Genomic DNA, 24,167 nt, shown 5'->3' with positions numbered 1-24,167 from the left:
TTGTCTTGCTGAGAGTTGCCTGGGAAAAGAGGCCAATCCCTTCACCAGCCTGGATGCCCTCCTTTGGACCTGCTCCAGGACCTCGATATCCTTCCTAAACTGAGGGGCCCAGAACTGGACACAGTACTCGAGGTGTGGCCTCACCAGGGCTGAGTACCGGGGCAGAATCCCTTCCCTGGACCTGCTGGCCACGCTGTTCCTGACACAGGCCAGGATGCCATTGGCCTTCTTGTCTACCTGGGCAGATCATAAGCATCTCATGATCAGGACTTGCACTCTGCACGGATGTACAATGACCCTGGTTAGATTTTTTCACACAAAAAATCACCTGACCTTGTCCTTACAACCCTTTAAAACGGATTGGTAAGATTGCAGACACTCATTAGTGGCCAACTGACAAAGGCTCATCCAAATTTCTGCTCAAATCAGACAAAGAGAGGTCTGAGCTGAGCTCCCATATCTGAGACATGTTTTCTGTCTTGATTTCTGTCATGTTTTCAATCCAGAGAGACAGAATGTGTTGTTTTGTGTATTTTTTTTTTTTTGTTTGTGTTTTTTTTCCAATGTGACCCAGTGGTCTTAAAAAGGCAACAGTTTTAAAGCAAAAAGTTCTTATTCATGTGAAAACTTAATGCAAGAAGTAAGGATATTAAAATATAGGGAGTCTATAGGCCTGCATGAAATGAGGGAGGTGATGACATCTTGTAAAACACACAGCTCTATGATGGAAGAAGAAGATTGGCACTGTCAGCCTCATACAAACACACTTAGGAAGTGTGAGCATAGTTCCAGGGGCAAGAGGTATATAATAGTAGCTTTGATTATATTAACAGTTCTAAAGATTTTTCTGTATAATTTGTTTTGAATCATAGAATCATCAATGTTAGGGGTTGGAAGGGGCCTCTAGAGATCATCAAGTCCAACCCCCCTGCCAGAGCAGGACCACCTAGGGCAGGACACACAGATACCCATCCAGGTGACTTCTGAAAGTCTCCAGAGAAGGAGACTCCAGAGCCTCTCTGGGCAGCCTGTGCCAGTGCTCTGTCACCCACACCAGTGTTAATCATGTTTCCTGTTGATGTAACTGCATGCAAGCAGTCTGTTTGGGATCTAACTTCAGCTTTCAAGCTTTATATTGTGTCATTTGTCTTTTGCTTGATGAGTGTTTATTTGATTTGAAATGCCCAGGATTGTTGAACAGTCTGTATGAACAGTTCCTTCCCAGGAGAAGGTTCCTTCCTCCTTGCTTTTTGAAGAGGAGTTTGGGTTCAGTTTGCGCATTGGCACACAGGACACTGCAGTGGGACAGCACTCCCTGTACTCCTAAAGAAAGAACTGGGACAGTGGCCCAAAGCAGGTGCTTGTTACAGCTGTGTCATCCTCACCCCCTATCCTGTGCATGGCTTTGGACATCATATGGTGCTTCACAGGAGGATGGTGGGTCCTACTCATCTGACCTCCCACCAGCTGACAGGCAAGTGAAAGTAAAGCTCTGGAGAGCCAGTTTGAAGGACCAGCAAAACTTGATAAAAGTTATGGTAAAAGGATCCATGAACATTAAGAGACTGAGTGGTAAAAGGATCCATGAAACTGTCACCAGTGTCACTCTCTCTCTGTCACCATGGCAACTCTCTGTCAACTCTCTCCTACTCCCCCACGCCCCTTGGAAAAAAAAAAAAAACAACAAAAAAACAAAAAAAGAAAGGAAAAAAAAAGAGAGAGAGAGAGACAGAGAGAAACAAACTGTTACAAAATGTCAGCAAAACATCAGATTAACCTACTTCTACTCCTGCTTCTCCAAACAAAAATACTTGATGGTCGAAGTCCGAGCAGGTGGCTTCCTCACATGGGAAAAGTAATGTTCTGTATCTTTGCTACTCTACTCTTAGTCTTGTAATGTCTGAGTATTCAGTGCCTCAAGCCCACCCCACCTCCTTATTTAGACCCACAGTATCTCCGTGTCAGCACTCGCCCCAAGAGTTCTTTTCATCTCTTCCCTTTTCAAGACATCTATTTTCCATCTCTTCCTTCTCTTTCTCATCTTCCTCTTCCTCTCTTGGGCAAACTAAGCTTGCTTCTTGAAAATTATTGTGCAAGAACAAAGTCCAACCACGAGGGGTTGGGTACAGATAGAAAGTTTTCTTGGGTGGACAGTAAATAGCACGAGCAATATGATGTGACCCAGTGAAATTTGGCAAGTCTGTTGTGAGAGAGAGAATGAAACAGAGAGGGGGAGAGAGAGGAACAGACAGAGAAAGATGAGTTCCACTGCAGGCCCTCCCCAGCTGCTTTTGGAAGATGGAGGATCCTGCCCCGCACTCCCTCCCGTGGGCAGCTGTCCCCAGGGCCCGGTCTCTGCCGGGTGCTCCTGCCCAGTCCTGTGGACGTGTTGCTGCCTCGCTTCACGGGGCTGCTGCTCTTCACCACCATCATCACACACATGGGGATCTTGGGCCCTGTTCCCCCTCTGCCTGGGCACCCACCCGCTCCTGATTCTTCCCTGCCAGGAGTTTCAGCAGGGGGTTCACAGACTCCATGGAGGAGCTGATAGTCCATAGAGAGTGCAAGCAGGGCAGTGATATAAAGCAGGGCAAGGAGAGAAGGGGAAGCACCCAGTGTATCAGCGGAGTTAAACCTCTTAATGTGAGGTAGTGAGACAAGGAGATTCTTGGGGATCTTTTGGGCTCTCAGCTCCCTGTGGGACAGCCCAGGCAGGGAGCCCAGGGTACCACAGGAGCTAAACCTCTTAATGTGGGGCAGGGAGAGAAGGAGGTTCTTGATGTTCTAGGGGTCCTTCAGTTCCCTGTTTGACACTGGGCTTTCAGGCTCCAAGAGGGGCGGAACACAGACGGGTCTATCCCCTCCCATTCCCTGCCCGTACTCCATGAAGCTCAGGCAGCCCCCAGCCCCTCCTCTCTTTCGCCCGCTCCTCGCTTCGCTGCTGTTCCCCCGCGCTCCTTCAGCACCATCTCACCACCTGCTCTCCAGAATCCACATCCATCGGGTGCTGGGAAGAGCCGTGGAGCTCCCTCCTGAGTCGGCCCTGCTGCAAGGGGCCCTGGGGCACCTATCCCTGCCAGCATCGAGATGGGGCTGTGGTTTGTAGTTGTGTACATTTGAATTTTTTTCCTTCTCCCACACCAGATAAACTGCAAAAACTGCAGTGGCTGCACTGAGGGTTGCTGCAATTATATCTGAAACATATATTGGAAAAGAGGAAATTTACAAATGGTAAATTTGTAAATTTGAAACCACTGGAAAATAGGAAAAAGGAAGACTAAAACAATAAATAAATAAAAAATTGTCCTTTCTGAAATTTTCATGAAATCATGCAAAAGCAAAAAACTCAGACATCATGACAAAACACTTCCTAGCAGCTCGTGGTTCTTCAGCTGATGGGAAGCATACAGAGGAAACTACTTGAAGATTCATTTAGAAACCAGAAAACTGAACAGCCAGGAGGGATAATGGATACTATGTGTAACTTCAAGGACATTTCCTGTCACTGAGGTGGATTTCTAAGAAAAAAGCCGCTCTTGCCACCATCAACACCATAAAAAACAAACAAACAAACAATCAAACAAAAAAGCCACCAACAAAACCCTTCCTGGTTATGTACCTGCATCTTATAATGAAAAAATAGATGATAACGTCCTTCCACTACTACATTGTTCTGTAACTGAGAATTAGGATGTGTTACATTTTCATTGCAAATGCAGTGAGGAAAAAAACAGGAGAAAAAAGCTTGAGGCCAGGTGAGCCACGTACTCGGTGGTAATCTGTCTGATTTTATTCATCAGCAGTGCTCTTTTATAGTGCAGAGTGTTTTAAAAGCAAGATACAAGAAAGAAAGGCTATGGCTTTCCTAACTACAGACATTGCTTACAAGACACAGCACTCTCCCACACTGGCACATCCTGGGTAAGGCCAAAAGTTGATAGAATGCATAATCCCTTTGTTCAGAGAAGGTGTCCTCCAAATTCCTTACTATCTTATCTGGCAACGAGCCTCGCCTCATCTTTATTTTTCTGGCAGCAGGCCTTGTCTTGTTGCTATCTGTGGTTGGCCTTGCTTTGCAGCATGGGACCCTGCCTTTTCACTAGCTCTCAGGTACTCTAGTATTTTTTCTCAATTCTTTCCTGAGTGAATTCTATTTAAAAGAACATAATCTTTTCGTCTTACCTGTAGAAAGTATAATGGGGACACTTTTAGTGCTAAAATGTCTTCCTGCGATGTCAAAGGTTAGAAATATCAGCTACCTATCTTTTTCTCATTTGCTTGTTGTTGGTCATAACCATCTGCAGCCAATATCTGTAAAGTCAGTCACCCCCGCTCTAGCCATTCCTGGGCTGTGATACAATTTGGCACAGATTTTTAGCTCAACTGCACAAAGTAACGCTGCGCCACACCCCTTCAGATTGATACAGGGTCCCAGCACCTGCAGGGGAGCAATACACAAAATCTGGCAATTTTCATTAGTAAGTAAAGGAAAACTGCAAGCATTTTGGAAATGAGAACGTAGTGTGGTATTTGACTGACAAACGGGTGCTCCAGTTCCTTTTCAACAGAAAGACATCCTACCATCTCAAACAAGAGCAAGTCCTAAGTAACCAGGCACTTCTGAGGTGGAAAAAAGCAGATGTAACAGAATGGAGAAAATTAAAATCTGCACTAAAACATTGTTTCTAAAAGAAGACTACTTTTTAGATCCAGTATGGACCCTTAACTAATTCTTCTGCAGTAACAAGCTGGAGAACAAGAGGGAGATGGACAAAAGTTGTAGCACAAGTTTTTTTTATGTGCTTCTAGGAAGCATTTTTCACCAAAAGATATTTCAGACACTGGAAAAGGCTTCCCAGGCAGGTGCTGGAGTCATCCCGGGAGGTATTTGAAATGCGTGTCCCTGGTGCTCAGGGACATGGGCTGGTGGTAGACTGGGCACTGGGCTGGGTTAAGCCAGTTGGACTTGATGAAACTCAAAGTCTTTTTCCAACCAACATGGTTCTAAAGCTGATGGGTTTAAAGCTGTTCCTGCTCAGTGCAGGGTGACTGGACTATGTCACCTTTAAAGGTCCCTTCCAACCCAGTGCATTCCGTTGGTTCCACGGTTCCATGGTTCTGTTTTCCAAGGGCCCTGTTGAGTCGTTGGGGTCCCAGTGGTGACACCCCTGGCAACGGGCACAGTGCCTGCAGGGAGAGAGTTGTGCAGGCAGGGAGCAGCACTGGGGAGAGCCACGCTCTTGCCCAGCGGCTCTCTGTGGCATCGCAACCCCCTTGGCAGCCTCGCTTGGGCCATTGGGCACTGCCCTCAGCCCACCAGTGTGTCCCAGGCGAGGCTTTTCCGGACACTTTCAGGATGGGACAGCTGAACTGCACCCATGGCTCCAGGTAGGCTCCCCCCGTGACCCGGGAACACGCCGGCACAGCCCTTGGGGCCCCGCAGCAGCCGCCTCCCTCATGCCCGACACCGTCTGCTCTGCAGGAGCAAGCGGGAGCGCGTGCCCATCCGCTCCCTCGAGGTGCTGCTCCGCCAGCGCGTGAGGGTGACCTGGGGCCGTGAGACGAGGGAAAGGGACCTCTTCCTCTTGAGCGATGTTTTGATCATCGCCAAGCCCAAGTAAGGCTCCTGGAGCCCAGCTGCCTTTGCTCCCAAGCCCTGCTCCTGGCACAGGGCACAAGGGCAGGGACAGCCAAGGAGCAGCCCTGGGCCCCTGGCACCTTGCTGGGGGATGCGCTCATGGCCATGCCCTTGGCAGGAGGATGCCAGAGGGGAGCCCCAGGGCTGGGCCGCCTCTGGGTCACCTCCTGTCACTTTTCTTTACAGACGTGGCGGAGCCCCGCGCCCCAAGCTCGTCCTGGCCCTGGACCAGCTCCAGGTGCTGTGCGGCAGCACAGGGGCGGCCGGGGATGGAGCTCAAGAGGAAGAAGGGAAGAACAGCAACTCCCTTGTCCTCACCTGGTCCCACGGCTCCTGCATCGTCACCTTCCCGTGAGTCTGGCTGACACGTCCCACCCCACGGGGCTTTCTCCTGCCTCTGTGGCCTTCCCCACGGGACAGGGCTGTGCCTGCACCCGCCCCTGCCCCCAGCCTGCAGGTGCAGTGGGACACTCGGGCTGTTTCTTTCTGCAGCTCCTGGGCGCTGAAGGAGCTCTGGGTCAGCGCCTTCCTTGGGTAAGCTCTGCCTGGCAGTGAAGCCTGGGGTGGACGTGGTCACGTCCTGGGGGGAAAGCTCCATTGCAGCTGTTCCATGACAAAAGACTGCTCCCTGCTCTGGGGACAGATGCCCCCATGCCTGTGGGCAGCTCTTGAGTGGGCAGAGCTGGCTGAGCTGCTTCACGTGCTGTGGGGCTGACTCCCAGCCGCAGCCCCAACCACTGCACCAGCCCCAGCCCCAACCACTGCTGCAGCTCTGCGCTGCACTTCTGAGTGCCAACTGGCTGCTTCTTGGGAGTGCTCCCTGGGCTGGCAGGACAGGGAAAAGGTGTGTCTCACACAGCTCTTGTTCTGCCTCTTGCACACGCGCAGAATACCAGAAGAAGGAGAGGGACCCAAGGTGACCCAGCTGCCCTCCATCAACCTCCTGCTGAAGGTGCTGCATGGCCTCAATGCTGTGAGTGTCCCTCCTGTCTCCCCTCTGTCCCCAGCTGCTGCTCCATCCCCTCCCCAGTGCTCTGGGTGCATCGTTTCTCACCTTCTGCTCCCTTCCCCTTGCCCAGGAGAAGACACTCAACACCAGCAGGCTGGAGAGGCTGCTGGAGGAGCAGGCAAAGGTCGGGATGGGTTGGGGAGGGCTCTCAGCTGTCCCCACCACTTTCACACACAGGGCCAGAGACTGATGAAGTTCCCTGATGGCCCTTTCTGCTCTGGGGCTGCTTGGTGAGCACAGCACATTTCTTGCAGGCTGGTGCAGAGCAGCAGCCACCTCCCATCCCCTCTGGCAGTGAAGGGGAAGACGGTCATGCGGCTGGTGAGTTTGGAGCAGACAGACACAGGGTGGCCTTTCTCTCCACGGCCCCATCGCCACGGCCCTGCACCAGCAGCAGAGAGCTGCCCAGCCAGGCCCCTTGTTCCCAAACGCTGCCTCTCCCCTGCCCTTGGTGGGGTGTGGGAGGAGAGTGCTGAGAAGGGCTCTGGGGTCAGCAGTTCCCGGTGCTTCTCCTCCAGGGCTCTTTGCTCTCTTTCCCTTGGCAGCAGGCAGGACCCGCAGGAGGAGGTGGGGGCTGCCCCGGCTCTTTGGGCGGCGAGGGACCTCGGCCGCTGCAGAGGCGCCCAAAGGGCCGGGGGGCTCTGGCAGCAGTGCTGCTCTCTTTGGGCAGCCCCTGGCAGCCCTCTGCAGCCAGGACGGCACGCTGCCCCAGCCCATCCAGGTGAGCAAGCCTGGCCAGAGGATCCCCCTCCATCCCTCTGGCTCCTCTGCAGAGGTGGTGCCCCCAGCAAAGGGCACCGAGATTTCTCCTGCCCGTGGCCCCCCCTCCAGGCATCTCTCCCTCTTAGCCCAGGCCAGCCCAGCCAGAGCTGCCCAGCTGTGTTCACACCCGCTCCTGCCCCTCAGGAAGGTTCCCCTTCCCCCAGGGCCTGTCTCCATCCCAGTAACTCTCTCCTCTCTCCTCTTTCCTCTTCTCTCCCCTGCTGCAGGACCTGCTGGCTCTCCTGCACCAGCAAGGGCCATCCACAAAGGGGATCTTCCGGCTGGCGGCCGAAAAGCGTGCCTGCCGCCAGCTGAGAAAGGCTCTCGAGAGCGGGGCAGAGGTCCCCCTCGGGAGCCATCCTGTGCACCTGCTGGCTGCCATCTTGAAGGTGAGCCCTGCTGAGATGGAGCCCAGCAGCTCCTGGCTCTGTGGCTGCTGATGGGCACCTGCCAGACCTGCAGTCCAAAAGCCCGGAGCCTGCTCCGCGTCGGCCAGAGCACTGGGGATGCTGCCTGTGCTCCCTCCTGGCAGCGGTGGCCAAAGCCTCTGCCTCAGCCACAGCCCTTGGCATTGCAGGACTTCCTCCGCGAGATCCCCTCCAAGCTCCTCGAGGAAGAGCTCTACGAGGAGTGGATGAGAGCCCTGCAGAAGACCAGCAGGCAGGAGGGGCTGGCAGCACTGAAGGAGTGAGTGTGGCGAGCAGCCTGCCTGCTCCCTCCACAGGGACTGCAGAGCCGGGGACTTGCCTGCAGAGCGATGGCCTCGTGGCCAAAGCCGTGTTTTCTGTCAGCCACCTCTTGTCTTGCTGCTTTAGTCTGGGGGTGAGGGGGAAGGGGCACAGGGAAGCCTTTCTCTCCTTGCATCTCTTCCCAGAGGCAGTGGGGCTGCTCCAGGCAGGGAATGTTGCCAGAAGAGCAGGGAGGGCTATCTCAGCAGAGGTGCTCTCTCTGCTGTAGCCCATGCCTGGCCAGGGAGCCTTCCCTCAGCTGCTCCTGGCTGAGATGAGGCTGGGAGAGTTGTGTGGCTGACAACACCTCCTTTGGTAATGTTGTGTTCCTGCTCCCTCAGGGTGGCCAGCAAGTTGCCCGAGGCCAACCTCCAGCTCTTCAGGAGCTTGCTGGCCCTTCTTGGAGATATCAGCAGCAATGCGGACACCACCAACATGACTGCTGGCAACCTGGCCATCTGCCTGGGGCCAAGCCTCCTCAGCCCACCCCAGGAGCAGACCCTTCCCCTGGATGAGCTGCTGCAGGTGACAGGGAAGGTACGTTGTGTTCCCCAGCCAGCCCCAGGCTTCTGGGCACACCTGAGCTTGGCTGCTCAGAGGCACCTGGCTGCCTCCTCTCTTCAGGAAAGGCTCTGTTGGAGCTGCTGCTCAGAGCAGCCCCACAGCTGCAGCTTTGTGTTTGGGGGTGGGAATGACATTTTCAGACAGATCCTGGAAACCTGGAAACCAATGCTTTTTTCCATGCAGGTGATACATCTGGTGGAGTTCCTTATTGACCACCACAGGGAACTCTTTGAGGAGGAGGCTGCTGCACCAGAGGCAGAAGGGGAAACATCAGAGGTATGTGAGGTTCACAAACAGCATGACAGGAAAAGCCTCCACCCTCAGCAAGTGGGCCTGCTGCCCCAGGGACAAGCAAGGACATCCAGGACCTGCAGCTCTGCACAAGTGCAGGTTGATAAGACTGATGCATGTTGGCCATCACACTTGGTGGGTGGGGTGATCCCACTGGAACTGACTCGGCTTAGCTGAGCAAACTCATCCAAGGGATCTCTGTGTTAGGCAGCAGTCAGGCAGGTAGGTCCTCCCCAGCTGTTAACTTCAGCACTTCCATTGCAGGTGCCTGCACTCTCCTCAGAAAGCAAACATGTGGAGAGTCAGGCACCACAGGAAACTGGGCCAGAAGAGCAGGAGGGTGAAACCAGAGCTCTCCAGGATCCATAAGCTCTGAAGTAGATCCAAGCGGGCAAGAGGAACTTCGTGCAGCTCAGGTGTGTAACAGGTTCTGCTGCCTGCCTTTCAAAGCTCTGAACACTGCTCTGCAGTTCTATGGGAACTATTTCCAGGGGTCCCAGAGATGGTCCCAGAGAGGAAGCATGAACCTCCCTTGGGAGAACGTGTCTGTCAGGAGAAACTTCCCACTCCACTGCTGGCAGTTTTCACTGTGCACTTGTTGAAGCTCTGTTTGTGCAAGGTGGAGCACATGCCCCAGCAAGGTGACAAGACTCACCATGTTGGGCTCTTTGACTCAGTGCCAGCCAGATTTTTGCTTGCTCTTTGGAAAAGAGCACATCCGAGCTTCCAGGGGGCTCCATGCCAAGCCCTTCTGCCTGGCAAGGGGACACTTCCCATGTTGGTCAATTTTTCCAGGGTCTGAAGTTACCCCACGTCTTGAGAAGGAAGGGCTGCTTCCAAAGCAGCACTGATGGTTCTGCCCTTTTACTGGCAGAAGACTGGAAGACAAAGTCGCTCTTGTTCCTGCTCTCCTGGTTTCTTCAGCACTTTCTGACTCTCTGCTTTTAGGTGCCGAGTTCTTTTCCATGCTTGGATTCCCTGGATGAGCTCTGACACCTGGGCCTCGAGGCGCACGATGCAGCCCCAGCACCACCTCGGCGGCTGCAAGGAGAGACACCCGGTGCCCTTCTGCTCTGGCCAGCAGACTGCACTGCTAGGAAGGACTGCATTTATGCTGAACAGCCTGAGCTCCCTTTCCTCCCCTTAAACCTGTAGAGATAGAATGATAGGAGTTCTTGTGTAGTCATTTAGGAATTTAGGAAATAGTTGTTTCATGTTCTTGTGTCAGTTTTTTCTAGTAATTTAGTTTAGGTTTGTTTCACAAGATTAGTCTAGAGTGTATTTTCAGCTAGGTTAGTGAAAAAGCATAAAGAGTGACAAAAGTCACTCTTTTTGCCTTTTTGGATAGACTTTATAGTATTTGTTACAGATGTAGTGTCTTAGGCTCCCTTTTCTCCCCTTAAGCCAATATAGGAACAATTTTCAGAGTTCTGGTTTAGTTGTTCTTGAGTTCAGAAAATAGTTGTTTCATGTTCTTTCAGCAGTTTGTTCCATTATTTTAATATAGTTTTGGTAGTGTTAAGATTTTGAGTGTGCATTTTATCTCTGGTTTTTTTTTGAAAATAAGAACTCACTAACTGTTCCTTAGACATCCCCTCCCTTTCCCTGTTCAATTTTTGTCCTTTTGGCCCATCTCAAACCGAACTGGAAGACAGGAGGGAGTTTCAAAGACAATTGTGTTACCACCCTTGCAGTGAACACTGATGCCTGGGTGGAAAGGAGCTCCAGGCTACTGGCCCAGCTAAGAGAAATCTGAAGAACCTGTGGGTGCCTCAGCCCATGCATTTGTCTATGTTAAGGACAGCACTGCTGCCTCTTGTTGTCTTGGGGTGCACTAGGGATGTGAAGAAGTGCTGGGGTTATTATGATGGGGTAGAGGCTGGGTGGAATATCTGTGTCCCTCCATTCGTACAGGAACTGCACCTTACAAAAATGCAAATACTTTTCAGTTAAAATATTTTTTCTTTGCATTTCTAAGTATATATTCTGGAAGTTCTTTGTGTTTCTTTAGAGAAATAAAGTGTCAAATGTGTGTCTGGCCAGTCTCAAGCTTTGTATGGGTTCCTTTCTCTCTCCTCCTCTGTGTTTCAGTTCTCTGTCTCTCTGATATTTGGCTGTCCAGGAAGACAAAAAGGTTATGCAAGGGTTGCTCTTCTGTAAGACTTTTGTTTTTCCCAGGAGTTTTTTTTGTTTTGGTTTTGTTTTTTTTCAATGGGAAACCTGAGTAGAAACCTCTGCATCCCAGAGAAGGTCTTGAGAAGGAGAAAGAAGTGAGGATGTAATTGCTTCTTCTGATTTGGGAAAGAAAATCACTGCTTTCTTACCCACCACAGAGGCCACTAGTCAATATTTCTCTTACCTTGCCGTGCTTTCATACTTCATCACCTTCAGTGTGAAAGGCCTAAACCTCTTGGCTATGTTACCATACCATAGACTGTTAGGAAGAGAAAAGTAAAGAGATCCTCAGGGAGCTGTTATTTGTAGAAAGAAGATTTTTTTCTTGTCAGCTGGAGGATAGAAAGAACTGGTAAGTTACCAAGAAGAGAGTCACTTCAAATCTACCTCATCTGAAATGTAGCTGATGAGTTGAAAATTATTCTCTACTATCTGGCAAAACTGGGGAAGACTCCTTTTTTTCCTCAGGAAAAAAATCCAAAACCAAAACTAAAAAAAACCCAAAACCCAAGATTCTGATATATGAAAACTAATGTTCTTATGCCACTACTTCATCAAGGGACAGCAAGGCAAGGGCAGCAAGGGAGCTGAAACATGTTCCCTCATCTCTGTGAATGTTTTCTTCCTACTGGAGAAAACTGGAATGCATGATCTGGAGCACTGTGGCCATGGTGCCTGCTCAGTGGTCATACTCTGCATTATGCTAAGGACTAGATGCCTGTGAAATGTGCAGTTCTGATTTTCTTACTGAAAATAAGCACATAGTAAACATGACTCACTGCTCTTTCTTCTGGCTTGAAATCTGTGTGTGTTCCCCACGTGCTGAGAGAAGAAGGGTGCCTGGGAAATGGGTGCTGGCACTATCACAGCCAACATCAGCAAAGATCCTGGGTGCTGCTTGCACAAGTCCATTCAGCCTTCTCATCCTGGCCCCATCCATTCCAGTGACCAGGGAAACCTCCTTGCCAAGATAAAATAGGTTGTGCCTCCTCAGAGAGGTCTCATGCAAAGAGACCTCTCTCCTCTCTCAGCTGAGATGGGAGAGGTTACAATGCTGTGAGGAGCTCTTGCCCATCAGCCCTTTCCCAGGCAGTTCCCTAACACCAGACTTTCCCCATCTGCATTGGGCTAGAAAGCATAGAATCACAGAATCATAGAATTGGCTGGGTTGGAAGGGACCTCAGAGATTATCAAGTCCAACCCTTGATCCACTACCGCTGCAGTTACCAGCCCATGGCACTGAGTGCCACATCCAGTCTCTTTTTAAATATCTCCAGGGATGGAGAATCCACCACTTCCCTGGGCAGCCCATTCCAATGCTTGATCACCCTCTCGGTAAAGAAATTCTTTCTAATTAATGTCCAACCTAAATCTCCCCTGGCACAACTTAAAACCGTGCCCTCTTGTCTTGCTGAGAGTTGCCTGGGAAAAGAGGCCAATCCCTTCACCAGCCTGGTTGCCCTCCTTTGGACCTGCTCCAGGACCTCGATATCCTTCCTAAACTGACGGGCCCAGAACTGGACACAGTACTCGAGGTGTGGCCTCACCAGCGCTGAGTACAGGGGCAGAATCACTTCCCTGGACCTGCTGGCCACACTGTTCCTGACACAGGCCAGGATGCCATTGGCCTTCTTGGCAACATGGGCTGATCATAAGCATCTCATGATCAGGACTTGCACTCTGCACGGATGTACAATGACCCTGGTTAGATTTTTTCACACAAAAAATCACCTGACCTTGTCCTTACAACCCTTTAAAGCGGATTGGTAAGATTGCAGACACTCATTAGTGGCCAACTGACAAAGGCTCATCCAAATTTCTGCTCAAATCAGACAGAGAGGTCTGAGCTGAGCTCCCTTATCTGAGACATGTTTTCTGTCTTGATTTCTGTCATGGTTTCAATCCAGAGAGACAGAATGTGTTGTTTTGTGTATTTTTTTTTTTTTGTTTGTTTGTGGTTTTTTTTCAATGTGACCCAGTGGTCTTAAAAAGGCAACAGTTTTAAAGCAAAAAGTTCTTATTCATGTGAAAACTTAATGCAAGAAGTAAGGATATTAAATTATAGGGAGTCTATAGGCCTGCATGAAATGAGGGAGGTGATGACATCTTGTAAAACACACAGCTCTATGATGGAAGAAGAAGATTGGCACTGTCAGCCTCATACAAACACACTTAGGAAGTGTGAGCATAGTTCCAGGGGCAAGAGGTATATAATAGTAGCTTTGATTATATTAACAGTTCTAAAGATTTTTCTGTATAATTTGTTTTGAATCATAGAATCATCAATGTTAGGGGTTGGAAGGGGCCTCTAGAGATCATCAAGTCCAACCCTCCAACTCCCCTGCCAGAGCAGAATCACCTAGGGCAGGACACACAGATACCCATCCATGTGGGTTCTGAAAGTCTCCAGAGAAGGAGACTCCAGAGCCTCTCTGGGCAGCCTGTGCCAGTGCTCTGTCACCCACACCAGTGTTAATCATGTTTCCTGTTGATGTAACTGCATGCAAACAGTCTGTTTGGGATCTAACTTCAGCTTTCAAGCTTTATATTGTGTCATTTGTCTTTTGCTTGATGAGTGTTTATTTGATTTGAAATGCCCAGGATTGTTGAACAGTCTGTATGAACAGTTCCTTCCCAGGAGAAGGTTCCTTCCTCCTTGCTTTTTGAAGAGGAGTTTGGGTTCAGTTTGCGCATTGGCACACAGGACACTGCAGTGGGACAGCACTCCCTGTACTCCTAAAGAAAGAACTGGGACAGTGGCCCAAAGCAGGTGCTTGTTACAGCTGTGTCATCCTCACCCCCTATCCTGTGCATGGCTTTGGACATCATATGGTGCTTCACAGGAGGATGGTGGGTCCTACTCATCTGACCTCCCACCAGCTGACAGGCAAGTGAAAGTAAAGCTCTGGAGAGCCAGTTTGAAGGACCAGCAAAACTTGATAAAAGTTATGGTAAAAGGATCCATGAACATTAAGAGACTGAGTGGTAAAAGGATCCATGAAACTGTTACCAGTGTCACTCTCTCTCTGTCACCATGGCAACTCTCTGTCAACTCTCTCCTACTCCCCCACGCCCCTTGGAAAAAAAAAACAAAAACAAAAAAACAAAAAAAGAAAGGAAAAAAAAAGAGAGAGAGAGAGACAGAGAGAAACAAACTGTTACAAAATGTCAGCAAAACATCAGATTAACCTACTTCTACTCCTGCTTCTCCAAACAAAAATACTTGATGGTCGAAGTCCGAGCAGGTGGCTTCCTCACATGGGAAAAGTAATGTTCTGTATCTTTGCTACTCTACTCTTAGTCTTGTAATGTCTGAGTATTCAGTGCCTCAAGCCCACCCCACCTCCTTATTTAGACCCACAGTATCTCCGTGTCAGCACTCGCCACAAGAGTTCTTTTCATCTCTTCCCTTTTCAAGACATCTATTTTCCATCTCTTCCTTCTCTTTCTCATCTTCCTCTTCTTCTCTTGGACAAACTAAGCTTGCTTCTTGAAAATTATTGTGCAAGAACAAAGTCCAACCACGAGGGGTTGGGTACAGATAGAAAGTTTTCTTGGGTGGACAGTAAATAGCACGAGCAATATGATGTGACCCAGTGAAATTTGGCAAGTCTGTTGTGAGAGAGAGAATGAAACAGAGAGGGGGAGAGAGAGGAACAGACAGAGAAAGATGAGTTCCACTGCAGGCCCTCCCCAGCTGCTTTTGGAAGATGGGGGATCCTGCCCCGCTTTGTGGCCACAGGGCCACACTCCCTCCCGTGGGCAGCTGTCCCCAGGGCCCGGTCTCTGCCGGGTGCTCCTGCCCAGTCCTGTGGACGTGTTGCTGCCTCGCTTCACGGGGCTGCTGCTCTTCACCACCATCATCACACACATGGGGATCTTGGGCCCTGTTCCCCCTCTGCCTGGGCACCCACCCGCTCCTGATTCTTCCCTGCCAGGAGTTTCAGCAGGGGGTTCACAGACTCCATGAAGGAGCTGATAGTCCATAGAGAGTGCAAGGAGGGCAGTGATATAAAGCAGGGCAAGGAGAGAAGGGGCTCCTTGGTGCTCTTGGGCGCCCTCAGCTCCCTCTTTGACACCCCTGACAGGGAAGCACCCAGTGTATCAGCTGAGTTAAACCTCTTAATGAGGGGGAATGAGTTAAAAACTCCCTGGCGGTTTTCAGGTCCTTCAGCTCCCTGTTTGACAGCCTGGGCAGGGAGACACAGGGTATCACAGGAGCTGAACACCTTAAAGCAGGGCCAGGAGAGAAGGAAATCCTTGGTGGTCTTTGGGGCCCACAGCCCTCTGCTTGATACCCTGGACAGGGAGCTCAGGGTATCAGCGGAGTTAAACCTCTTAATGTGAGGTAGTGAGACAAGGAGATTCTTGGGGATCTTTTGGGCTCTCAGCTCCCTGTGGGACAGCCCAGGCAGGGAGCCCAGGGTACCACAGGAGCTAAACCTCTTAATGTGGGGCAGGGAGAGAAGGAGGTTCTTGGTGTTCTAGGGGTCCTTCAGTTCCCTGTTTGACACTGGGCTTTCAGACTCCAAGAGGGGCGGAACACAGAGGGGTCTATCCCCTCCCATTCCCTGCCCGTACTCCATGAAGCTCAGGCAGCCCCCAGCCCCTCCTCTCTTTCGCCCGCTCCTCGCTTCGCTGCTGTTCCCCCGCGCTCCTTCAGCACCATCTCACCACCTGCTCTCCAGAATCCACATCCATCGGGTGCTGGGAAGAGCCGTGGAGCTCCCTCCTGAGTCAGCCCTGCTGCAAGGGGCCCTGGGGCACCTACCCCTGCCAGCATCGAGATGGGGCTGTGGTTTGTAGTTGTGTACATTTGAATTTTTTTCCTTCTCCCACACCAGATAAACTGCAAAAACTGCAGTGGCTGCACTGAGGGTTGCTGCAATTATATCTGAAACATATATTGGCAAAGAGGATATCTACAAATGGTAAATTTGTAAATTTGAAACCACTGGAAAATAGGAAAAAGGAAGACTAAAACAATAAATAAATAAAAAATTGTCCTTTCTGAAATTTTCATGAAATCATGCAAAAGCAAAAAACTCAGACATCATGACAAAACACTTCCTAGCAGCTCGTGGTTCTTCAGCTGATGGGAAGCATACAGAGGAAACTACTTGAAGATTCATTTAGAAACCAGAAAACTGAACAGCCAGGAGGGATAATGGATACTATGTGTAACTTCAAGGACATTTCCTGTCACTGAGGTGGATTTCTAAGAAAAAAGCCGCTCTTGCCACCATCAACACCATAAAAAAAAAAAAACAAAAAACAAACAAACAAACAAAAAAGCCACCAACAAAACCCTTCCTGGTTATGTACCTGCATCTTATAATGAAAAAATAGATGATAACGTCCTTCCACTTCTACATTGTTCTGTAACTGAGAATTAGGATGTGTTACATTTTCATTGCGAATGCAGTGAGGAAAAAACCAGGAGAAAAAAGCCTGAGGCCAGGTGAGCCACGTACTCGGTGGTAATCTGTCTGATTTTATTCATCAGCAGTGCTCTTTTATAGTGCAGAGTGTTTTAAAAGCAAGATACAAGAAAGAAAGGCTATGGCTTTCCTAACTACAGACATTGCTTACAAGACACAGCACTCTCCCACACTGGCACATCCTGGGTAAGGCCAAAAGTTGATAGAACGCATAATCCCTTTGTTCAGAGAAGGTGTCCTCCAAATTCCTTACTATCTTATCTGGCAACGAGCCTCGCCTCATCTTTATTTTTCTGGCAGCAGGCCTTGTCTTGTTGCTATCTGTGGTTGGCCTTGCTTTGCAGCATGGGACCCTGCCTTTTCACTAGCTCTCAGGTACTCTAGTATTTTTTCTCAATTCTTTCCTGAGTGAATTGTATTTAAAAAAACATAAGCTTTTCGTTTTACCTGTAGAAAGCATAATGGGGACACTTCTAGTGCTAAAATGTCTTCCTGCGATGTCAAAGGTTAGAAATATCAGCTACCTATCTTTTTCTCATTTGCTTGTTGTTGGTCATAACCATCTGCAGCCAATATCTGTAAAGTCAGTCACCCCCGCTCTAGCCATTCCTGGGCTGTGATACAATTTGGCACAGATTTTTAGCTCAACTGCACAAAGTAATGCTGCGCCACACCCCTTCAGATTGATGCAGGGTCCCAGCACCTGCAGGGGAGCAATACACAAAATCTGGCAATTTTCATTAGTAAGTAAAGGAAAACTGCAAGCATTTTGGAAATGAGAACGTAGTGTGGTATTTGACTGACAAAGGGGTGCTCCAGTTCCTTTTCAACACAAAGACATCCTACCATCTCAAACAAGAGCAAGTCCTAAGTAACCAGGCACTTCTGAGGTGGAAAAAAGCAGATGTAACAGAATGGAGAAAATTAAAAGCTGCACTAAAACATTGTTTCTAAAAGAAGACTACTTTTTAGATCCAGTATGGACCCTTAACTAATTCTTCTGCAGTAACACGCTGGAGAACAAGAGGGAGATGGACAAAAGTTGTAGCACAAGTTTTTTTTATGTGCTTCTAGGAAGCATTTTTCACCAAAAGATATTTCAGACACTGGAAAAGGCTTCCCAGGCAGGTGCTGGAGTCATCCCGGGAGGTATTTGAAATGCGTGTCCCTGGTGCTCAGGGACATGGGCTGGTGGTAGACTGGGCACTGGGCTGGGTTAAGCCAGTTGGACTTGATGATCCTCTAAGTCTTTTTCCAACCAACATGGTTCTAAAGCTGATGGGTTTAAAGCTGTTCCTGCTCAGTGCAGGGTGACTGGACTATGTCACCTTTAAAGGTCCCTTCCAACCCAGTGCATTCCGTTGGTTCCATGGTTCCATGGTTCTGTTTTCCAAGGGCCCTGTTGAGTCGTTGGGGTCCCAGTGGTGACACCCCTGGCAACGGGCACAGTGCCTGCAGGGAGAGTGTTGTGCAGGGAGGGAGCAGCACTGGGGAGAGCCACGCTCTTGCCCAGCAGCTCTCTGCGGCATCGCGACCCCCTTGGCAGCCTCGCTTGGGCCATTGGGCACTGCCCTCAGCCCACCAGTGTGTCCCAGGCGAGGCTTTTCCGGACGCTTTCAGGATGGGACAGCTGAACTGCACCCATGGCTCCAGGTAGGCTCCCCCCGTGACCCAGGAACACGCCGGCACAGCCCTTGGGGCCCCGCAGCAGCCACCTCCCTCATGCCCGACACCGTCTGCTCTGCAGGAGCAAGCGGGAGCGCGTGCCCATCCGCTCCCTCGAGGTGCTGCTCTGCCAGCGCGTGAGGGTGACCTGGGGCCGTGAGACGAGGGAAAGGGACCTCTTCCTCTTGAGCGATGTTTTGATCATCGCCAAGCCCAAGTAAGGCTCCTGGAGCCCAGCTGCCTTTGCTCCCAAGCCCTGCTCCTGGCACAGGGCACAAGGGCAGGGACAGCCAAGGAGCAGCCCCTGGCACCCTGCTGGGGGATGCGCTCATGGCCACGCCCTTGGCAGGAGGATGCCAGTGGGGAGCCCCAGGGCTGGGCCGCCTCTGGGTCACTTCCTGTCACTCTTCTTTACAGACGTGGCGGAGCCCCGCGCCCCAAGCTCGTCCTGGCCCTGGACCAGCTCCAGGTGCTGTGCGGCAGCACAGGGGCGGCCGGGGATGGAGCTCAAGAGGAAGAAGGGAAGAACAGCAACTCCCTTGTCCTCACCTGGTCCCACGGCTCCTGCATCGTCACCTTCCCGTGAGTCTGGCTGACACGTCCCACCCCACCGGGCTTTGTCCTGCCTCTGTGGCCTTCCCCACGGGACAGGGCTGTGCCTGCACCCGCCCCTGCCCCCAGCCTGCAGGTGCAGTGGGACACTCGGGCTGTTTCTTTCTGCAGCTCCTGGGCGCTGAAGGAGCTCTGGGTCAGCGCCTTCCTTGGGTAAGCTCTGCCTGGCAGTGAAGCCTGGGGTGGACGTGGTCACATCCTGGGGGGAAAGCTCCATTGCAGCTGTTCCATGACAAAAGACTGCTCCCTGCTCTGGGGACAGATGCCCCCATGCCTGTGGGCAGCTCTTGAGTGGGCAGAGCTGGCTGAGCTGCTTCACGTGCTGTGGAGCTGACTCCCAGCCGCAGCCCAAACCACTGCACCAGCCCCAGCCCCAACCACTGCTGCTGCTCTGCGCTGCACTTCTGAGTGCCAACTGGCTGCTTCTTGGGAGTGCTCCCTGGGCTGGCAGGACAGGGAAAAGGTGTGTCTCACACAGCTCTTGTTCTGCCTCTTGCCCACGCGCAGAATACCAGAAGAAGGAGAGGGACCCAAGGTGACCCAGCTGCCCTCCATCAACCTCCTGCTGAAGGTGCTGCATGGCCTCAATGCTGTGAGTGTCCCTCCTGTCTCCCCTCTGTCCCCAGCTGCTGCTCCATCCCCTCCCCAGTGCTCTGGGTGCATCGTTTCTCACCTTCTGCTCTCTTCCCCTTGCCCAGGAGAAGACACTCAACACCAGCAGGCTGGAGAGGCTGCTGGAGGAGCAGGCAAAGGTCCGGATGCGTTGGGGAGGCATCTCAGCTGTCCCCACCTCTCTCCCACACAGGGCCAGGGACTGATGAAGTTCCCTGATGGCTCTTTCTGCTCTGGGGCTGCTCGGTGAGCACAGCACATTTCTTGCAGGCTGGTGCAGAGCAGCAGCCACCTCCCATCCCCTTTGGCAGCGGAGGGGAAGACGGTCATGCGGCTGGTGAGTTTGGAGCAGACAGACACAGGGTGGCCCTTCTCTCCACGGCCCCATCGCCACGGCCCTGCAGCAGCAGCAGAGAGCTGCCCAGCCAGGCCCCTTGTTCCCAAACGCTGCCTCTCCCCTGCCCTTGGTGGGGTGTGGGAGGAGAGCGCTGAGAGTGGCTCTGGGATCAGCAGTTCCCGGTGCTTCTCCTCCAGGGCTCTTTGCTCTCTTTCCCTTGGCAGCAGGCAGGACCCGCAGGAGGAGGTGGGGGCTGCCCCGGCTCTTTGGGCGGCGAGGGACCTCGTCCGCTGCAGAGGCGCCCAAAGGGCCGTGGGGCTCTGGCAGCAGTGCTGCTCTCTTTGGGCAGCCCCTGGCAGCCCTCTGCAGCCAGGACGGCACGCTGCCCCAGCCCATCCAGGTGAGCAAGCCTGGCCAGAGGATCCCCATCCATCCCTCTGGCTCTTCTGCAGAGGTGGTGCCCCCAGCAAAGGGCACCGAGATTTCTCCTGCCTGTGATCCCCCCCCCAGCCATCTCTCTTTCTTAGCCCAGGCCAGCCCAGCCAGAGCTGCCCAGCTCTGTTCACACCTGCTCCTGCCCCTCAGGAAGGTTCCCCTGCCCCAGGGCTTGTCTCCAGCCCAGCAACTCTCTCCTTTCTCCTCTTTCCTCTTCTCTCCCCTGCTACAGGACCTGCTGACTCTCCTGCACCAGCAAGGGCCATCCACAAAGGGGATCTTCCGGCTGGCGGCCGAAAAGCGTGCCTGCCGCCAGCTGAGAAAGGCTCTCGAGAGCGGGGCAGAGGTCCCCCTCGGGAGCCATCCTGTGCACCTGCTGGCTGCCATCTTGAAGGTGAGCCCTGCAGAGATGGAGCCCAGCAGCTCCTGGCTCTGTGGCTGCTGATGGGCACCTGCCAGACCTGCAGTCCAAAGCCAGGAGCCTGCTCCGCGTCGGCCAGAGCACTGGGGATGCTTCCTGTGCTCCCTCCTGGCAGCGGTGGCCAAAGCCTCCGCCTCAGCCACAGCCCTTGGCATTGCAGGACTTCCTCCGCGAGATCCCCTCCAAGCTCCTCGAGGAAGAGCTCTACGAGGAGTGGATGAGAGCCCTGCAGAAGACCAGCAGGCAGGAGGGGCTGGCAGCACTGAAGGAGTGAGTGTGGCGAGCAGCCTGCCTGCTCCCTCCACAGGGACTGCAGAGCCGGGGACTTGCCTGCAGAGCAATGGCCTCATGGCCAAAGCCGTGTTTTCTGTCAGCCACCTCTTGTCTTGCTGCTTTGGGCTGTGGGTGAGGGGGAAGGGGCACAGGGAAGCCTTTCTCTCCTTGCATCTCTTCCCAGAGGCAGTGGGGCTGCTCCAGGCAGGGAATGTTGCCAGAAGAGCAGGGAGGGCTATCTCAGCAGAGGTGCTCTCTCTGCTGTAGCCCATGCCTGGCCAGGGAGCCTTCCCTTGGCTGCTCCTGGCTGAGATGAGGCTGGGAGAGTTGTGTGGCTGACAACATCTCCTTTGGTAATGTTGTGTTCCTGCTCCCTCAGGGTGGCCAGCAAGTTGCCCGAGGCCAACCTCCAGCTCCTCAGGAGCTTGCTGGCCCTGCTTGGAGCCATCAGCAGCAATGCGGACACCACCAGCATGACTGCTGGCAACCTGGCCATCTGCCTGGGGCCAAGCCTCCTCAGCCCACCCCAGGAGCAGATCCTTCCCCTGGATGAGCTGCTGCAGGTGACAGGGAAGGTACGTTGTGTTCCCCAGCCAGCCCCAGGCTTCTGGGCACACCTGAGCTTGGCTGCTCAGAGGCACCTGGCTGCCTCCTCTCTTCAGGAAAGGCTGTGATGGAGCTGCTGCTCAGAGCAGCCCCACAGCTGCAGCTTTGTGTTCGGGGGTGGGAATGACATTTTCAGACAGATCCTGGAAACCTGGAAACCAATGCTTTTTTCCGTGCAGGTGATACATCTGGTGGAGTTCCTTATTGACCACCACAGGGAACTCTTTGAGGAGGAGGCTGCTGCACCAGAGGCAGAAGGGGAAACATCGGAGGTATGTGAGGTTCACAAACAGCATGACAGGAAAAGCCTCCACCCTCAGCAAGTGGGCCTGCTGCCCCAGGGACAAGTGAGGACATCCAGCGACCTGCAGCTCTGCACAAGTGCAGGTTGATAAGGCTGATGCCTGTTGGCCATCACACTTGGTGGGTGGGGTGATCCCACTGGAACTGACTCGGCTTAGCTGAGCAAACTCATCCAAGGGATCTCTGTGTTAGGCAGCAGTCAGGCAGGTAGGTCCTCCCCAGCTGTTAACTTCAGCACTTCCATTGCAGGTGCCTGCACTCTCCTCAGAAAGCAAACATGTGGAGAGTCAGGCACCACAGGAAACTGGGCCAGAAGAGCAGGAGGGTGAAACCAGAGCTCTCCAGGATCCATAGGCTGTGAATAGATCCAAGCGGGCAAGAGGAACTTCGTGCAGCTCAGGTGTGTAACAGGTTCTGCTGTCTGCCTTTCAAAGTTCTGAACACTGCTCTGCAGTTCTATGGGAACTATTTCCAAGGGTCCCAGTGATGGTCCCAGACAGGAAGCATGCACCTCCCTTGGGAGAACGTTTCTGTCAGGAGAAACTTCCCACTCCACTGCTGGCAGTTTTCACTGTGCACTTGTTGAAGCTCTGTTTTTGCAAGGTGGAGCACACGCCCCAGCAAGGTGACAAGACTCACCATGTTGGGCTCTTTGACTCAGTGCCAGCCAGATTTTTCTTGCTCTTTGGAAAAGAGCATATCCCATCTTCTAAGGGGGCTCTATGCCAAGGCCTTCTGCCTGGCAAGGGGACACTTCCCATGTTGGTCAATTTGCCAGGGTCTGAGGGTACCCCACGTCTTGAGAAGGAAGGGCCCAAAGCAGCACTGATGGTTCTGCCCTTTTACTGGCAGAAGACTGGAAGACAAAGTCACTCTTGTTCCTGCTCTCCTGGTTTCTTCAGCACTTTCTGACTCTCTGCTTTTAGGTGCCGAGTTCTTTTCCATGCTTGGATTCCCTGGATGAGCTCTGACACCTGGGCCTCGAGGCGCACGATGCAGCCCCAGCACCACCTCGGCGGCTGCAAGGAGAGACACCCGGTGCCCTTCTGCTCTGGCCAGCAGACTGCACTACTATGAAGGACTGTATTTGTGCTGAACAGCCTGAGCTCCCTTTCCTGTCCTTAAGCCTGTAGAGATAGAATGATAGGAGTTCTTGTTTAGTCATTTAGGAATTTAGGAAATAGTTGTTTCATGTTCTTGTGTCAGTTTTTTCTAGTAATTTAGTTTAGGTTTGTTTCACAAGATTAGTCTAGAGTGTATTTTCAGCTAGGTTAGTGAAAAAGCATAAAGAGTGACAAAAGTCATTCTTTATGCTTTTTTGGATAGACTTTGTTACAGATGTAGTGTCTTAGGCTCCCTTTTCTCCCCTTAAGCCAATATAGGAACAATTTTAGGAGTTCTGGTTTAGTTGTTCTCGAGTTCAGAAAATAGTTGTTTCATGTTCTTTCAGCAGTTTGTTCCAGTAATTTTAATATAGTTTTGGTAATGTTAAGATTTTGAGTGTGCATTTTATCTCTGTTTTTTTTTTTGAAAATAAGAACTCACTAAGTGTTCCTTAGACATCCCCTCCCTTTCCTTGTTAAATGCTGGTCCTTTTGGCCCATCTCAAACTGAACTGGAAGACAGGAGGGAGTTTCAAAGACAATTGTGTTACCACCCTTGCAATGAACACTGATGCCTGGGTGGAAAGGAGCTCCAGGCTACTGGCCCAGCTAAGAGAAATCTGAAGAACCTGTGGGTGCCTCAGCCCATGCATTTGTCTATGTTAAGGACAGCACTGCTGCCTCTTGTTGTCTTGGGGTGCACTAGGGATGTGAAGAAGTGCTGGGGTTATTATGATGGGGTAGAGGCTGGGTGGAATATCTGTGTCCCTCCATTCATACAGGAACTGCACCTTACAAAAATGCAAATACTTTTCAGTTAAAATATTTTTTCTTTGCATTTCTAAGTATATATTCTGGAAGTTCTTTGTGTTTCTTTAGAGAAATAAAGTGTCAAATGTATGTGTGGCCAGTCTCAGGCTTTGTATGGGTTCCTTTCTCTCTCCTCCTCTGTGTTTCAGTTCTCTGTCTCTCTGATATTTGGCTGTCCAGGAAGACAAAAAGGTTATGCAAGGGTTGCTCTTCTGTAAGACTTTTGTTTTTCCCAGGAGTTTTTTTTGTTTTGGTTTTGTTTTTTTTCAATGGGAAACCTGAGTAGAAACCTCTGCATCCCAGAGAAGGTCTTGAGAAGGAGAAAGAAGTGAGGATGTAATTGCTTCTTCTGATTTGGGAAAGAAAATCACTACTTTCTTAC

At 51.5% G+C, this 24,167-nt stretch overlaps 3 protein-coding genes and 2 long non-coding RNA genes across 5 annotated transcripts; all 5 read left to right on the top strand.

Moving 5' to 3' along the window:
* Positions 1 to 2,535: 2,535 nt before the first annotated feature.
* Positions 2,536 to 8,576, top strand: LOC139789738 (rho GTPase-activating protein 20-like). The gene is made up of 13 exons (XM_071731123.1): positions 2,536 to 2,648; positions 5,131 to 5,388; positions 5,483 to 5,617; positions 5,825 to 5,989; positions 6,131 to 6,172; positions 6,527 to 6,611; positions 6,718 to 6,771; positions 6,902 to 6,968; positions 7,193 to 7,368; positions 7,637 to 7,798; positions 7,987 to 8,096; positions 8,479 to 8,522; positions 8,554 to 8,576. The coding sequence occupies exons 1-13, from the start codon at positions 2,536 to 2,538 to the stop codon at positions 8,574 to 8,576; spliced, it is 1,434 nt and encodes a 477-aa protein (XP_071587224.1).
* A 3-nt stretch (positions 8,577 to 8,579) lies between these two features.
* On the top strand, positions 8,580 to 10,299 carry LOC139791821 (uncharacterized). The gene is made up of 4 exons (XR_011724038.1): positions 8,580 to 8,674; positions 8,885 to 8,977; positions 9,257 to 9,412; positions 9,949 to 10,299. It is a non-coding gene; the product is annotated as an uncharacterized lncRNA (long non-coding RNA).
* A 4,834-nt stretch (positions 10,300 to 15,133) lies between these two features.
* LOC139788671 (uncharacterized) lies at positions 15,134 to 20,137 on the top strand. The gene is made up of 8 exons (XM_071729223.1): positions 15,134 to 15,510; positions 18,004 to 18,261; positions 18,356 to 18,490; positions 18,691 to 18,855; positions 18,997 to 19,038; positions 19,393 to 19,477; positions 19,584 to 19,637; positions 19,768 to 20,137. The coding sequence occupies exons 1-8, from the start codon at positions 15,134 to 15,136 to the stop codon at positions 19,987 to 19,989; spliced, it is 1,338 nt and encodes a 445-aa protein (XP_071585324.1). The 3' UTR covers positions 19,990 to 20,137.
* A 163-nt stretch (positions 20,138 to 20,300) lies between these two features.
* On the top strand, positions 20,301 to 21,961 carry LOC139788038 (T-cell activation Rho GTPase-activating protein-like; the record flags this gene model as incomplete). The annotated part of the gene is made up of 4 exons (XM_071727983.1): positions 20,301 to 20,663; positions 20,851 to 20,960; positions 21,343 to 21,538; positions 21,749 to 21,961. Coding segments are annotated over 4 exons (882 nt in total), but the record flags the coding sequence as incomplete, so codon positions are not given.
* Positions 21,962 to 22,125: 164 nt separating this feature from the next.
* Positions 22,126 to 23,878, top strand: LOC139794961 (uncharacterized). The gene is made up of 2 exons (XR_011725331.1): positions 22,126 to 22,276; positions 22,807 to 23,878. It is a non-coding gene; the product is annotated as an uncharacterized lncRNA (long non-coding RNA).
* The last annotated feature ends 289 nt before the right edge of the window (positions 23,879 to 24,167 follow it).

Source organism: Heliangelus exortis, chromosome 1 (genome assembly GCF_036169615.1).
Source record: "Heliangelus exortis chromosome 1, bHelExo1.hap1, whole genome shotgun sequence".
Taxonomy (NCBI): domain Eukaryota; kingdom Metazoa; phylum Chordata; class Aves; order Apodiformes; family Trochilidae; genus Heliangelus; species Heliangelus exortis.
Note: the sequence above shows the minus strand (reverse complement) of the source record. Positions and strands in the feature narration are given on the sequence as shown.

Bases quoted from the DNA above. Each gene is read 5' to 3' on its own strand.
- LOC139789738 (XM_071731123.1), top strand. From the start codon at position 2,536: ATGGAGGAGCTGATAGTCCATAGAGAGTGCAAGCAGGGCAGTGATATA. The intron at 2,649-5,130 runs GTAGTGAGACAA...CTGTTTTCCAAG, and splicing joins GTTAAACCTCTTAATGTGAG to GGCCCTGTTGAGTCGTTGGG. The intron at 7,799-7,986 runs GTGAGCCCTGCT...TTGGCATTGCAG, and splicing joins TGCTGGCTGCCATCTTGAAG to GACTTCCTCCGCGAGATCCC.
- LOC139788671 (XM_071729223.1), top strand. From the start codon at position 15,134: ATGAAGGAGCTGATAGTCCATAGAGAGTGCAAGGAGGGCAGTGATATA. The intron at 18,491-18,690 runs GTAAGGCTCCTG...TCTTCTTTACAG, and splicing joins TTGATCATCGCCAAGCCCAA to ACGTGGCGGAGCCCCGCGCC. The intron at 18,856-18,996 runs GTGAGTCTGGCT...TTCTTTCTGCAG, and splicing joins TCCTGCATCGTCACCTTCCC to CTCCTGGGCGCTGAAGGAGC.